This window comes from Dictyostelium discoideum (assembly GCF_000004695.1).
Source record: "Dictyostelium discoideum AX4 chromosome 2 chromosome, whole genome shotgun sequence".
NCBI classification, from domain to species: domain Eukaryota; phylum Evosea; class Eumycetozoa; order Dictyosteliales; family Dictyosteliaceae; genus Dictyostelium; species Dictyostelium discoideum.
Window position 1 is genome coordinate 4,156,955 of NC_007088.5, and position 14,300 is coordinate 4,171,254.

At 22.7% G+C, this 14,300-nt stretch overlaps 5 protein-coding genes across 5 annotated transcripts in view; 2 read left to right on the forward strand and 3 right to left on the reverse strand.

Moving 5' to 3' along the window:
- Positions 1–26: 26 nt before the first annotated feature.
- abcA5 (ABC transporter A family protein) lies at positions 27–5,164 on the reverse strand (the record flags this gene model as incomplete). Its single annotated transcript, XM_638939.1, has 3 exons — positions 27–417; positions 487–4,951; positions 5,032–5,164. 3 exons carry the CDS (start codon positions 5,162–5,164, stop codon positions 27–29), a joined length of 4,989 nt encoding a protein of 1,662 aa, XP_644031.1.
- Positions 5,165–6,408: 1,244 nt separating this feature from the next.
- Positions 6,409–7,198, reverse strand: DDB_G0274557 (hypothetical protein; the record flags this gene model as incomplete). The annotated part of the gene is made up of 2 exons (XM_638940.1): positions 6,409–6,980; positions 7,069–7,198. The coding sequence occupies 2 exons, from the start codon at positions 7,196–7,198 to the stop codon at positions 6,409–6,411; spliced, it is 702 nt and encodes a 233-aa protein (XP_644032.1).
- A 674-nt stretch (positions 7,199–7,872) lies between these two features.
- On the forward strand, positions 7,873–9,042 carry prp18 (hypothetical protein; the record flags this gene model as incomplete). The annotated part of the gene is made up of 1 exon (XM_638941.1): positions 7,873–9,042. One exon carries the CDS (start codon positions 7,873–7,875, stop codon positions 9,040–9,042), a length of 1,170 nt encoding a protein of 389 aa, XP_644033.1.
- Positions 9,043–10,445: 1,403 nt separating this feature from the next.
- Positions 10,446–12,441, forward strand: vatH (vacuolar ATP synthase subunit H; the record flags this gene model as incomplete). The annotated part of the gene is made up of 6 exons (XM_638942.1): positions 10,446–10,640; positions 10,879–10,981; positions 11,114–11,258; positions 11,360–11,527; positions 11,636–11,998; positions 12,078–12,441. 6 exons carry the CDS (start codon positions 10,446–10,448, stop codon positions 12,439–12,441), a joined length of 1,338 nt encoding a protein of 445 aa, XP_644034.1.
- Positions 12,442–12,651: 210 nt separating this feature from the next.
- Positions 12,652–14,300, reverse strand: part of DDB_G0274845 (hypothetical protein) — a gene marked incomplete at both ends in the record, with an annotated part of 3,612 nt that continues 1,963 nt past the window's right edge. Inside the window, one exon of the mRNA XM_638943.1 lies at positions 12,652–14,300. This exon is cut by the window's right edge and continues 1,963 nt beyond it. Coding sequence (XP_644035.1) covers positions 12,652–14,300 — 1,649 coding nt within the window.

The following is a 14,300-nucleotide window of genomic DNA, read 5'->3' on the forward strand; positions in this document are numbered from 1 at the left end:
TAAAATAAAAAAAGTACATAATTTATTTAATCGGAATTTGGAATTGTTTGTTGTTGTTGTTGTTGGTTATTTAAATTTAAACGATCTTCATGAGTTGCACCAGTTAATTTTAAAAATACTTGTTCTAATGAAGTTTGACTAACTGAATAATCATCTAAAATTGAAGATAATTCTGTTGAAAGTATATTGAAAATCTCTGAAACTTTAATTGGATTTTCAGGTGGATTTGGTAATTCTAAACTTGCCATTAAATCATGTTGATCTAAAATAGTTGCATTTGGGAAACATTCTAAAACACATTGAAGACTTTGTGGAATACCAACTTCTAAACAACTCTTTTTAAATTTAACTTCAACTGAATACCCTGCTCCAAATTTAGATTTAATATGTTGAGTTGATCCTAAACATTTGAATTGACTAATAATAATAATAAAATATTAGTAAAAATAAAAAGTAAAAAATTAAATAATTATTATTTATATTTACCCATCTCTCATAATTGTCATTCTTGAACATAATGCTTGAATTTCAGACATTGAATGAGAAGTTAAAATGATGACTTTATTTTTACCCAATTCACTAATTACTTGACATTGACGGTATCTAATGATTGGATCACAACCTGATGATGCTTCATCGATTAAAACTACTGATGGATTACCAAGCATTGCAATTGATAATGAAACTTTTCTTTTATTACCACCTGAATAACCACCAGTATTTGAATTTGCAATTTTACCAAGATCCATCATTTTAATGAATGCTTCAACTACTAGTGATATTTTATCATCTGGTACACCTTTGATTGCACAATATAGAGATAACTGTTCACGAGCAGTTAATAATGTTATTAATGCATCAAATTGTGGACATACAGAAACACCACGTAAAGCTTGAGCTCTATCGGTTACTAAATCATGACCATTGATAGTTATTTGACCACTTGTTGGTAGAATATCACCAGCTAGCATACTAACGGTTGTAGTTTTACCAGCACCATTTAAACCAAGTAAACCAAATGTTTGACCTTGTGGTATACCCAATGTTGAATTATATACTGCATTTTTATTTGGATTTTTACCCTTACCAATGAATAATTTATGTAAACCTTTATATTGTAACATATCACCACCACCACCACTACCTTGGTCTGTGGATGGTATTGGTGACATTGATTCCAACCTAATTCTTTCAGCAGAGACATCAGAATCTTCATCGATAGGAGGTGGAGGTGGTAGAATGGTTTTTGGATTTCTTAAATAACCTTTAAACTCTGGTGAATAATCTATTAATAATATGAATATAGTCCAAACTACAACATGTACTGATAAAATTATTATTGGGGTTGAGGCATAATGTAGTGACCAATAATCATCGATTTTTAATGCACCTAATCTTAGAGAACCTGGGAAACCTGAAATTATGAAAATCACTCTTGAAAATGCATATAATGGTGATAAAATATTGAATACTATATCAATGATATCTGCAATATTCTCTAGTGATGATGAATTTTTAATAATTACTTCAATTCTTAAAATTATCATTGCAATTGTCATAATTACACCAATTGAAAAATGAATTGCAGTGATTGCACCAGTTGATTTACCAAATGATGAAAATTTGAATGAGAATAAATAAGATAATGGTATGATTGATAATGAGAATAAAACTAATGATAAAAAGAATAACCCAAATTGATCATTAAATTTATCATCAACAATTGCTAATATAATACAAGTGATTAATAATAAAATAAATGCAAAGAAATAATCCCATAATAAATTTGATACCCAATAAATATACTTTTTACAACCTGATATATATAATAACCTTTTAATTCTATTTGTACGCTCTTGAGAGATACTACCAGCAAAAGAACCTGCCATCAATGAAAATCCAGCCATCATAATTACAATGAAATAAACAATTGATTGAATATTCATACCTTGACTTGCCTTTTGAAAACTTGTTAATATATGATCAAATGGTAAAGAAGTACATTCTATACCTATACCATTATGATTTCTTAATAGAGCATCATTTATTAAATTTACATGAACTGGCCAAGAATGAATATAATTAAAATTAAATAATGAATTATATGATATTACTTTAGTTGTATTATTAATTAATGATGATGATAATGGTATTGTGAAATTAATTGAACCTGATGATTGTTTATAATTATTAATTAAATATTGATTAAAGTTAATTGAGTTATTTAAATACTGAAATTGATTAAAGTATGGTGAATTTGATAAGAATTTATTGAAATCAAATTCTGAAGTTGTGCCAGCCAATTGAATTGGTACGATATCATTTTTACCATACTGTTGAAGTAATGAAAATGTTAAAGGTTCTGTTGAATTATTATAAAATATAACCTCATTATCAACTTCTTTGAAAACTATAATTGATCCAATTATAACTAGTAATGGTAATAGTAATGATAATAAAAATGCTTTAAAATCTTTTGAAGATGTTTTAACACGTTTAATTAATAATGCTTTTAATTGTTGCTTTGATTTTATACCAGTTGATGAAACTCCAATTGATCTTTTTAATTCATCATCATTGCCATTACCATCTGCAATTGAAAGCGCATCAGTATCGATATCTGTACCGATTTTCAAGAAAACCTCTTCCAAAGTGGTTACACTAATACCATAGGAATCAATATGAAAATTTGATAAATTCTCATCAAAATCTTTAAAGAATTTTGAAAATACAGGTAATGAAGCAGTTGGTAATCTAAATGAAATTTCTGAACCTGCATTTGAAAGTACAGTTACATCAGGTATTTGATCTCTTATGAATTGAGTAACTTGATCAACATTGAATTGATCAATGGTATTCAAAGATTTACTACAAGTTAATAAATAACCAACACCATATTTATTCTTTAAAAATAATGAACTACCATCAGTAATTAATTTACCATGTGATATAATGGAAATTCTATCAGATAAATAATCTGCTTCATCTAAATAATGAGTTGTAAGAATTATAGTTTTACCCTTTTTATGAGATAATAAAAAGTCCCATACTTTTCTACGCGAACTTGGATCCATGCCTGAGGAAACCTCATCCAAGAATATTATAGTCGATCTACCAATGAAAGCAATGCCTAGGCAAAGTTTACGTTTTTGGCCACCTGATAGTGAGCCAGCTGGTGTGTGTAGTTTTTCACCCAAATCAATCTCATTTGCCATTTTCAAAGACTCAGATTTAATTTGTTTTTTATTTGTTATGCCTTTTAATGATGCATATATTTCTAAATGTTCCAATACAGTTAACTGATTCCAAATGATATCAGTTTGTAAACATACACCCGTACATTTTCTAATTTCATTCATTTGATAAGTTATATCATTACCAAGTATGAATGCTGTACCGGATGTTGGTGATAATAGTCCAGTTAACATTGAGATTGTTGTTGATTTTCCACTACCGTTTGGACCTAATAAACCATGAATTTGACCATCAAACATATCTAAATTTAAATCATTTACTGCAATTCTTAAACCATCACCAGTTTTAAATTCTTTTCTTAAATTTCTAATTGAAATTGTTGTTTTATTTCTAACTTCAATTGGTACCATTTCAATATTATCATTATTATTATTTTGAATAGTTGATTCTATATCATTATAATTGTATTCTTTATTTTTATTCTTTTTATTAATTTTACCAGCACCAACTGTCCAATACCTTTTTGTAAATAAAAAATACCATGGTTCTTTTGTACCATATTCAGTTTTAACGATTTTATCTAAATACCAAATTAAAAATGTATAAAATATAATATTAAATACAAATGTACCTATTATTTGTTTTTCTGATATTACTTGATTTAAATTTATTGTTGAAATCGTGTCTGGTATATCTCTAATTGACATTATATAGAATGAACATGCTATGCCAATCGGTGAGAATATACAACATAATAATAATTTAATATGTATATTTATAATCTCATATTCACCAATGAAAATACCACATATATTAATTAACAATATCGTTAAGAATGTTAACAATCCTGCAAATTTAGATTTATCAAAAAACATTGAGAATATAAATGCAAGCAATTGCAATGTTAACAAGTATAATATCAATGTAACAATAACGATAATCCATGAAGTTGAATGAATCACCTGACTACCTTTTAAAATTACAATTATAATTAAATCAATTGGTAGTGCAGTCACTAGTGATGTGATAATCCATGATATGAAATAACAATATTGGTTTAACCCCATTATACTCATACCTTCCCTAATCTTTGTTTCCTTCTCAACTACTAATTCCGTCACCAATCTAAAAGTGAATATTAATAAAGCAGCAGATACAAACACTGATCCTGCACTCTTAAATACCGATTCCCTCCCATTTATCCATTTTTGCCATAACTCTACATACGGGTCAGGATAACGTTGTCCATTAATTACCAATTTATAATCCAATCCAAAGTATCCAAATATTGCTTGATCCATTGCAATTTGAATATATGCCCAATTCTTTGTTAAATAATCACTACTATCAATACCATTATCTTTAACTTTATTTGAATCTAAAACACTATTTGAATCTAATCGTATACTATATTTAAATGAGTTTGTTGTGGTGTTGGTGTTGGTAGTATTAGCTACTGATGATAATTGATTACTTTCAAACCAAATTCCACCAAATACTTGTGTTGAGTTAATTTGAAAATAATTCTCCATTTCTGATTTATCATTAATCTCTTTAAAATATACATCAACTTCACTAATACTTTTATTTAATTCATTTGATAATTGAAATTTCATCATATCAATAACTCCCTTTTGTTCAACATTTAATGATCCTGCTTTTCCACCATATATTATTATATTATTTTCATTAATTCTATTTGAAAATTGAGTTGTTTTTATTAAATCATAATTTGGTTTAAAAAGTTGTACTAATACTATATATATATATTTAATTAAATTAAATTAATATAAAAAATTATTTATTTATTTATATATATATATTATAACTAATTACCTAAAATTGCAAATACAAGTAATACAATAATAATTGGAAAAACAATTTCACAACAAATTCCACATTTTGATTTTGATTTTAATAATAAATTCTTTTTTAAAAGAGTTTTTAATTGTGATGACTTCTCTCCCATTATTTATATATATATTTAATATTATTTTTTTTATTTTTTTTTTTTAATCAAAAATTTATAAAAAAAAAAAAAATATTAAATAATAAATAAATAAATAAATAAATAAATAAATAAATAAATAAATAAATAAATAAATAAATAAATAAATAAATAAATAAATAAATAAATAAATAAATAAATAAATAAATAAATAAATAAATAAATAAAATAAATATTACAATATAAAAATTATAAAAATTAATAAAATAAAAATGTATTTGTGTTTATTTAGTTTTTTTAAAAATAAATGAACAAATAAAAAAAAAAAAAAAAAAAAAAAAAAATATAAAAAAAAAAAAAATAAAAAATTAATATAAATAATTAAAATAATAAAAAAATATAAAATAGTGTGTTGTTAATGAAAAATTATTAAATAACGGTTATGTTGATTCTTTTTTTTTTTTTTTTATTTTATTTTTATTTTATTAATTTTTATTTTTATTTTTATTTTTATTTTAAATTTTATTTCTAAAAATAAAATTCTATTTAAAAAATATGAGATGTAAATATTTTTTTTTTTTTTTTTTTTTTTATTAAACCAATGCAAATTTGGAAAAAAAAGAAAATAATAATTAAAAAAATAAAAAAAATTGAATGATCCTATTAAAATTATTTTTTTGATTTTTTGTTTGATTTTTTTTTTTTAATTAATTATATGTTGACATCATAAAAAAGCCCCTTTTGTTGAAAATAATAATAATCATTCAAAAAAATTAGTGGTAGATGTGTATAATTAAAAAAAAAAAAAAATATCATTTGTGTGTGGGGGTGGGGGTGGTGGTAGTGTGCATAATTAAAAAAATAAAAAAATAATAAAATGAAATAAAATGAAATAAAATCATATAATAAATGGCAAAATTATTTTTTTTTTATTTTTTAGTTTTTATTTTTTATTTTTTAATTTTTAGTTTTTATTTTTATTTTTTTTTTTTTTCTTAATTATGTATATAAATAGGTGTGTCATTAATGAATTAAATGGAAAAAAAAAATTCATTTAAATGAGTCGATAATTATTAAAATGTGTTGTCGCCCCTTTCTTTTTTTTTTTTTTTTATAAAAAAAAAATATATATATTTATAAATATATAATTTATAATGGTATTTATTTTTACTATTATTCAAAAGTAAATCTATCTTAAGGATATTCGTTATATTTGGTTTTTTTTTTTTTTTTTTGGTTTTTTTTTTTTGGTTTTTTTAAAAATTCTAATAATCCCTTTTAATAAATAATCGGTTTCTATTTCCCTGGTAAGATAAACATTCACTCGCTTCCTGATGATGATGATGATGATGAGGATGAGGATGAGGATGAGGATGAGGATTAGGATTAGGATGATGATGAGGATGAGGATGAGGATGAGGATGAGGATGAGGATGAGGATGAGGATTAGGATGAAGATGAGGATGAGGATGAGGATGAGGATGAGGATGAGGATGATGATGAGGATGATGATGATGATGATGATGATGATGATGATGATGATGATGATGATGATGATGATGATGATGATGATGATGATGATGATGATGATGATGATGATGATGATGATGATGATGATGATGATGATGATGATGATGAGGATGATGATGATGATGAGGATGATGATGAGGATGATGAGGATGATGATGATGATGATGATGATGATGATGATGATGATGATGATGATGATGATGATGATGATGATGATGATGATGATGAAGATGATGAGGATGATGAGGATTATTATTAGGATTATGAGGATTATGAGGATTATTATTAGGATTATGAGGATTATTAACTATCAGAGTGGGAAAGAATTTGTAAATATGAGTTTGTTAAAAAGGATGCAATATTAATTTTTTCGACAGAGTTTCTATTTTTGATACCATCTAATTGATAAATGTTGATCTTTGGTTGCTGATTGGTAATTGTTACACCTTTTCTATATGGATTGACAATACTTGGTAAAACTAATAAAAAGCCAACTAATAATACTAAAAAATATTTAATTTCCATTTTTATTTCTTTTTATTTTTCTGTGTCTGCGTTTTTCTCTTTTTTTTTTTTTTTTTTTTTTTTTCCCTGGGGGGTTTTTTTTTTTTTTTTTTTTGGTTTCAAATATTAATTAAAATATTTATTATTCTTGAAAAAATTATAAATAAAATAAATTTTTATAAAAAATATTTATATTATTATTATTATTATTTATATAATTATAATTTAAATATTGATATAAGTGTATATATAAAAAAAAATTATTTTTATTTTTTTATTTATTTTTATTTTGCTTATTGCGTTTTTTCTGAAATGAAAAATAAAAAACTATTGCTCAAGATTTTCATTTTTTTTTTAAAAATATTTTTTTTTGACCATTTTTAAAATTATTTTTTTTTATTTTTTTTTTTTTTTAAAAAAAAGTTTTTATTTTTTTTTATTTTTATTTTCTTTTTTTTTATTTTTTTTTTAAAAAAAATTACAGTTGCTGAGGTGGTTGTCCAACTGAAAAAAACTTAAAAAAAAAGAAATCAATTTATCCAAACCCACTTTCTCGCATCTACTCATCCCAAATCGTTAGATCATCGAATATTCCAAATTAAAAAAAAAAAAAAAAATTAAAATTTAAAAAAAAAATAAAAAAAAAAAAAGAAAATTTTAAATTTTTATTGTATACACTAATAAACAAAAAAAAAATGTCGTCTCTGAGTAATTTAAAAGAACAATTAGAAAAAAAGAGGAAAGAAGCACAATTAAAGAATAGTAATAACAACAACAACAACAACAATAACAATAGTAATAGTAATAATGGTTGTGATAAAAGTGAAGAACCAGCAACAAAAAAATATAAAACTAGAGGAGAAATTGATAAAGAATTAAAACAAAAAAAAGAAGAAGAAAGAATAAAAAAAGAAAAAGAAAAAGAAAAAGAAAAAGAAAAAGAAAAAGAAAATTATAATAATAATAACAATTCAAATGTAAATAGTAATAAAAATGAAAATAATATAAATATAGACAATGATAATGATAGTAATGATAAAATAAATAAATTAAAAGAAAATGAAGGATTTTTACCAGATATAGTTGTAATTCAAAGATTAAGAGAAAGAAGTCAACCAATTACTTATTTTGGAGAAACATCAATTGATAGGGCAATGAGATTAAAGAAATTAGAAGAGAATGATCCGATAGAGTATACACAAGGTGATAATGAATTTGCAAATATTTTAAAACAAATTGAACAAAGGAAAATGAAAAAACATCAAGACAGTGCCGATAATGAGAAAGAAAAAGAAGAAAATGAAAATAATGATAAAAAAAAACAGCAACAGCAACAAGAGAATGAAGAAAGTGAGGAGCAGGAGTTGGAGAGATTGAGAATTGATTCTAGTAAATGCAAAGAATCTAAAATTTTATACTTTTTAAAGGGTTTGTTAAATGATTGGATTACAAATTTAGAGAATCGATCAGACGATGAAAAGAAATCGAGACAGGGTAAAATCGCCGAAGCGACCTATTACCAATGTAAATCGCATATTCAGCCACTATTTACATCGTTGCGAGAGAAAACCCTATCCATTGATATATTGGAGCATATTAATGAGATTGTTGAGTTTTGTAAATCGCGTGAATACGTTCGTGCAAATGATGAGTATCTTCAAATGGCAATTGGTAATGCACCTTGGCCAATGGGTGTCACTATGGTTGGTATTCATGAACGTTCAAGTAGAGAGAAAATCTTTTCGAATCAAGTAGCTCATGTACTAAATGATGAAATGCAAAGAAAATACATTCAAGCTGTCAAACGTTTAATGACATTTTGTCAAACTCAATACCCAACTGCTCCAAGTAGAAGTATTGGTTAATATTTTAATTTTAAAATTATATTAATTAATAAATAAATATACTATAAATAAAATTATAAATTAATTTTTTTATAAAATTAAAATACATAACTTTTTCTCATTTAGTCACTAATTTTCCTTAAAAAGCCATTATCAATTTAAAAAAAAAAAAAAAAAAAAAAAAAAAAAAAAAAAAAAAAAATGGATATTTAAAGGAATTTAAAAATATTAATAAAATATTTTTTGAAATTGTTTTCCAAAATTATACAAGAATTTAAAAAGTTTGACTAAGAATCTTGGATTGTCCAAAAAAAAAAAAAAAAAAAAAAAAAAAAAAATTATAAAGTTCAATTACTAAAATGGATATTTTTTTTAAAATAAAAATATATTACACTACAAATACATATATAACTTTTTCTCATTGAGTTACTAATTTTCCTTTAAAAGCCATTATCAATTGAAAAGAAAATTAAAATATTTTTTGAAATTGTTTTCAAAAACTTTACAAGAATGTAAAAAAAAAAAAGTATTATTTGGTGAAAAAAAAAGTTATGAAGTTCAAAAAATGAAATTAAAAATATCAAGATTTTTAATAAATAAATTTAATTTAACCTTATTATAATAAAACTTTTCAACAGGAAAATGAAAATAATAATAATAAAAATAAAGAAAAGAAATTATAAAAATAAAAAAAAAATATGTACCTCTTTTCAACTCAAATTAAAACATTATTTTAGTCCAGACTGAAAAAAAAAAAAAAAAATAAACAAAAAATTATTAACTGATCGTTTTTAATTAATTTTTTTTGTTTTTTTTCTTTTTTTTTTTTATTATTTTTTTTTTTTTTTTTTTCAAATATCTGGGCTCAGAGTATAAAAAAGAAAAAAAACAAAAAAAAAAAAAAAAAATTGAAACACTGGTGTGACCAAACAGATTGTGGAAAATAATTTATAAAAAAAAACTCAACCAGGCCAAAATTTTGAAAAAAAAAAAAAAAAAAAAAAAAAAAAAAAAAAATGGAATTTTTCATTCATTTTTTTTTTTTTTTTTTTTTTTAATTTTTTGATTTTTTTTTTTTTTATAATTTTTTAATTTTTCACATATTTTTTAATAAAGAAAGTAAACATAATAAATAATTTCGTTTTGGGAGTAAGTTTTATTTTAATTAATCGTCTTTTTTTTTTTTTTTCTCTCCTCTCTTTTCTTCATTCATTCATTCATTTAAAATAATAATAATAAAAATTCTAATATTTTTTATTTTTTTATTTTCAAATTTTTTTTAACTTCAACCATCATCACCATCAAAAAATAATTATGAAAAAACGAATTTAAATTTAGTTATTATAAAATTATTATTTTTTAAAAAAAGTAATATTTCAATTATTTATTTATTTATTATTTATATAAATCAACAATAAAGAAAAATGAATTTTAGAGAACTTGATACATCAAATGGTGTTAAAGCTGCTGAAAGTTCATTCAGAACTAAAGTAGTTTTAGCAAGAGAAATTCCATGGAATGGATTTGCATCATCAAATTCAATCACTTCAGAACAATATAATTTAATCTCAAAATATGATAAACATACTGATGCTGAAAAGAAAGAGAAATTTGCTGCTGTAGGTTATATTTATTATTTAATTTAATTTTAGTTAGAATTCATAGTGTTTTTATTGTTTTTCAATGAAATCAAACCCCTGTCTCCCCCACCCTCATCAAAAAAAAAAAAAAAAAAAAAAAAAAAAAAAAAAAAAAAAATTTCCAAAATTTGATTTTTTATTTTTTTTTAATAATATTCTAAAAATAAAATATATATACTAACATTTTCACATATTTAATTTTTTTTATAATTTATAGAATAGCGCAAGTTATGTTAACTTTTTCGTTAACTTTATTAACTCAACCAGTAATATTGAAATCATCCAATATTTACTCACTCTTATCAATGAAATTATTGAAAGTAGGTTTTTTATTTTTTTATTTTTTGGAAAATTTTCCAAACTTTTTTTTTTTTTTTTTTTTAAAATCTTGTAAATACTAATATCTTTTTTTTTTTTCCCTATTTTTTTTTTTTTTTATTTTTTTTTTTTAGTTGACCCAAGAGCAGCAGGTGCATTCTCAAAAATTACCAAAGATGACGATAAATCATACCCATATTCAGTATTCTTTAGATTATTAAATCGTGAAGATGCTTACACTAACCTCCACGCAAGTATTGCTCTTGCACAAATCATGTGGTAATTATCTAAAACAAAAATATTTATTATTTAATTTAATTTTTTTTAAAATACTAATATTTCATTTTTTATTATTATTTTTTTTAATTTAAATTAAAAAGTGCTGGTAAACCAACTCAAAATGATGTTGAATCATTTTTCAATTGGATTCTCAAATTATTAAGAAAGAATAACTCATCAGAAGTTGAAGTTGGTCTCATCGCTTTGCAATCACTCTTATTAAAGGATGATTTCAGAATTTTCTTTAATAATATTGATGGTTCTGCTTTGTATGTACAATTTTATTTATTTTTTTTAAAAATCAATTAGAGAGTGTGTGTGAATGTAATAAATTAACAATTACTTATTTATTTTATTTTTTATAAACAATATTCTAGATTATTAAATATTTTACAAGCATTATCAACCTCATCAGTTAATATTCAATTATTATATGAAACTATTTATGCAATTTGGTTATTAACCTATAATAAAGATATTGCAGCAGCTTATTCAGGAACTGGTTTAGTTGCAAATTTAGTTCAACTCGTCAAAACTGTAGCCAAGGAAAAGATTGTTAGATTATCATTATCAACCTTGAGAAATCTTTTAAACAATGGTAAGAGTAACGAAGAAATGATCGATAATGGTTTCGTTCGTATGTTAAATATTTTAAATATTAAAAAATGGGGTGATGATGATATTCCAGCTGATATTGAAGTTTTAATTAATGGTCTTGCTAAAGATATTGATAATATGAGGTAAATAATAATAATAATAATAATTTATAATTTTATAAATTTATTTATATATTAATACATTTTATTTTATTATCATTAGTTCATTTAATAAATATAAAACTGAAATTATTTCAGGTGAATTAGAATGGACACCAGTTCATAAATCAGAGAGATTCTGGAAAGAGAATATCTCAAAATTCGAAGAAAACAACTATCAAGTCATTAAACACTTACATCAAATTTTAAAGACAAGTCAATCAACTCCACTTCAATTATCAATTGCATGTCATGATCTTTGTGAATTCGTTAGACATCATAGTCGTGGTAAAGCTATCATGACTATTACAAATCAAACCAGATATCATGGGTATGATGTCAAATCAAATGAAGAAGTAAAGAACCAAGCTTTATTCGCTTTACAAAAAATGATGTTAAATAATTGGGAATATTTAAATGCTAAATAAATTAATAAAATAAAATAAAATAAAATAAAATTTAATCAAAAAAAAAAAAAAAAAAAAAAAAGTACAAATAAATAAAAAAATAAATAAAAAAATAAAATAAAAACAAAACAAAAAGTAGTAATATATATAGAGTTAAAACAAAAGTAAACCAAACCAAACCAATAAATATTCTTTCTTTTTTTTTTATTATTTTTTTATTTTTTATTAATTTTAATTTAACCAATCTAAAAAACAATTATAATCATAACTTTTTGATAATTGATTTTTTAAATGTTGTAATAGCGATGGATTATTTTTAATTTCACCACCATTTTCATATAAATATTTTAAATAATCAATTCTATTTGAATCAATTGCTTTTGATATCATTGAATTTGTAATATTAAAATAATTACTATTTGGAATTGAATTTATAATTAAATTTCTTAAATCAATATCAAAACAGTATTGACCAAATAATAATTCTAAATCTTTATCATTAATTGGTTTTAAACAATCATTACCAATGAATAAATGTTTAAATTTGATAAACATTGGAATTGAAATATTATTACAATCTTTATAAATTATTCTATTCCAATATTCATTATAACCACTATTATCATTATTATTATTATCAGTATTATTATGAATTAGTGATTTATAATGAATTTTAAAAATGTGATGAATAAAATCAGCATTTTTTAATAAAATTTCTGTTATTTCTTTATCAATAATTTTAAAATTTTCATTCATAATTAGTTCTAAAAAAGATTGATAAGATGAAAAACTAATTAATTTTTTAAAAGCGTGGTTGGATAATACCTTATTTGAGTCTACAATTAATTTTTTAGAAAATAAGAAAATTCTTCCCATAAATACTGGTTGGATATTTAAATGTTCACAATGATTACAATTGGTGAATGATTGTCGATGTTGAGGTTGATGATATTGGTATCTTGTCATGTAAGGGAACGTATCGACTATTAGAGATCTATTATTTAAAAATTGATTTTGAATGTAATCTAAATGGTTGAGGAAAAGATCTTCTCTTTTAATGTCAAGGAAATAATGTAAATTTGAATTAATCGTTTCATTTAAGTAATCCTCTTCTGTGAATAATAATGATTCATCATCTGTCATTGGTTTATAAGATAATGCATCAATTAATTTCTCTAATATTAAATCAAATGATGTATGTGTATCTGTATCTTTACCAAGTATGAAATCAAATGTAAAAACATGTAAATTTAAATACTTTCTAATATCATAACCTGGATGTTGAGGATTATCTGAACAATTGTAATAGGGGGTGGTTCCATCATCGTCGTCAGTGAATATCGAGTAAATGAAAGGGCGTGACATTATATATCTTGCTAATAGGGGTGACTTTATTGAAAGATAAAAAACTACATGATAAAGTGAATGATCTATTATAATGTGTTTAGAACTACTACTACCACTACTTGAAATTTGATTATAAATATTTTTTATAACTTGAATTGTAACTTTTTTAACACTTAATAATACTTTAAATAGATGATTTATAATTATATGAAAAGCATAATCTTGATCATTATCATTATCATCATCCTCTTCTTTTGTGTAGTTTTCATACATTTGTAAAAATATTTGAATTAAGGTTATTACTTTTTCACAATTATCATTTGAAATTGAATAAAATTTTGCACATTTTGATAAAGGTGAATAAATTGGATCTTTATATCTAATTAAAAGTGATGATGAAATATCTTGAATTGGGAAAAACCCATTTCCAATCATTAATTTAATTTGATTAATTGATAATTTTTCAATTGATTTTAAAAATATATGACTCGCTTCATCAATGAAATCATTGAAATTAATTTTTAATTTTAATA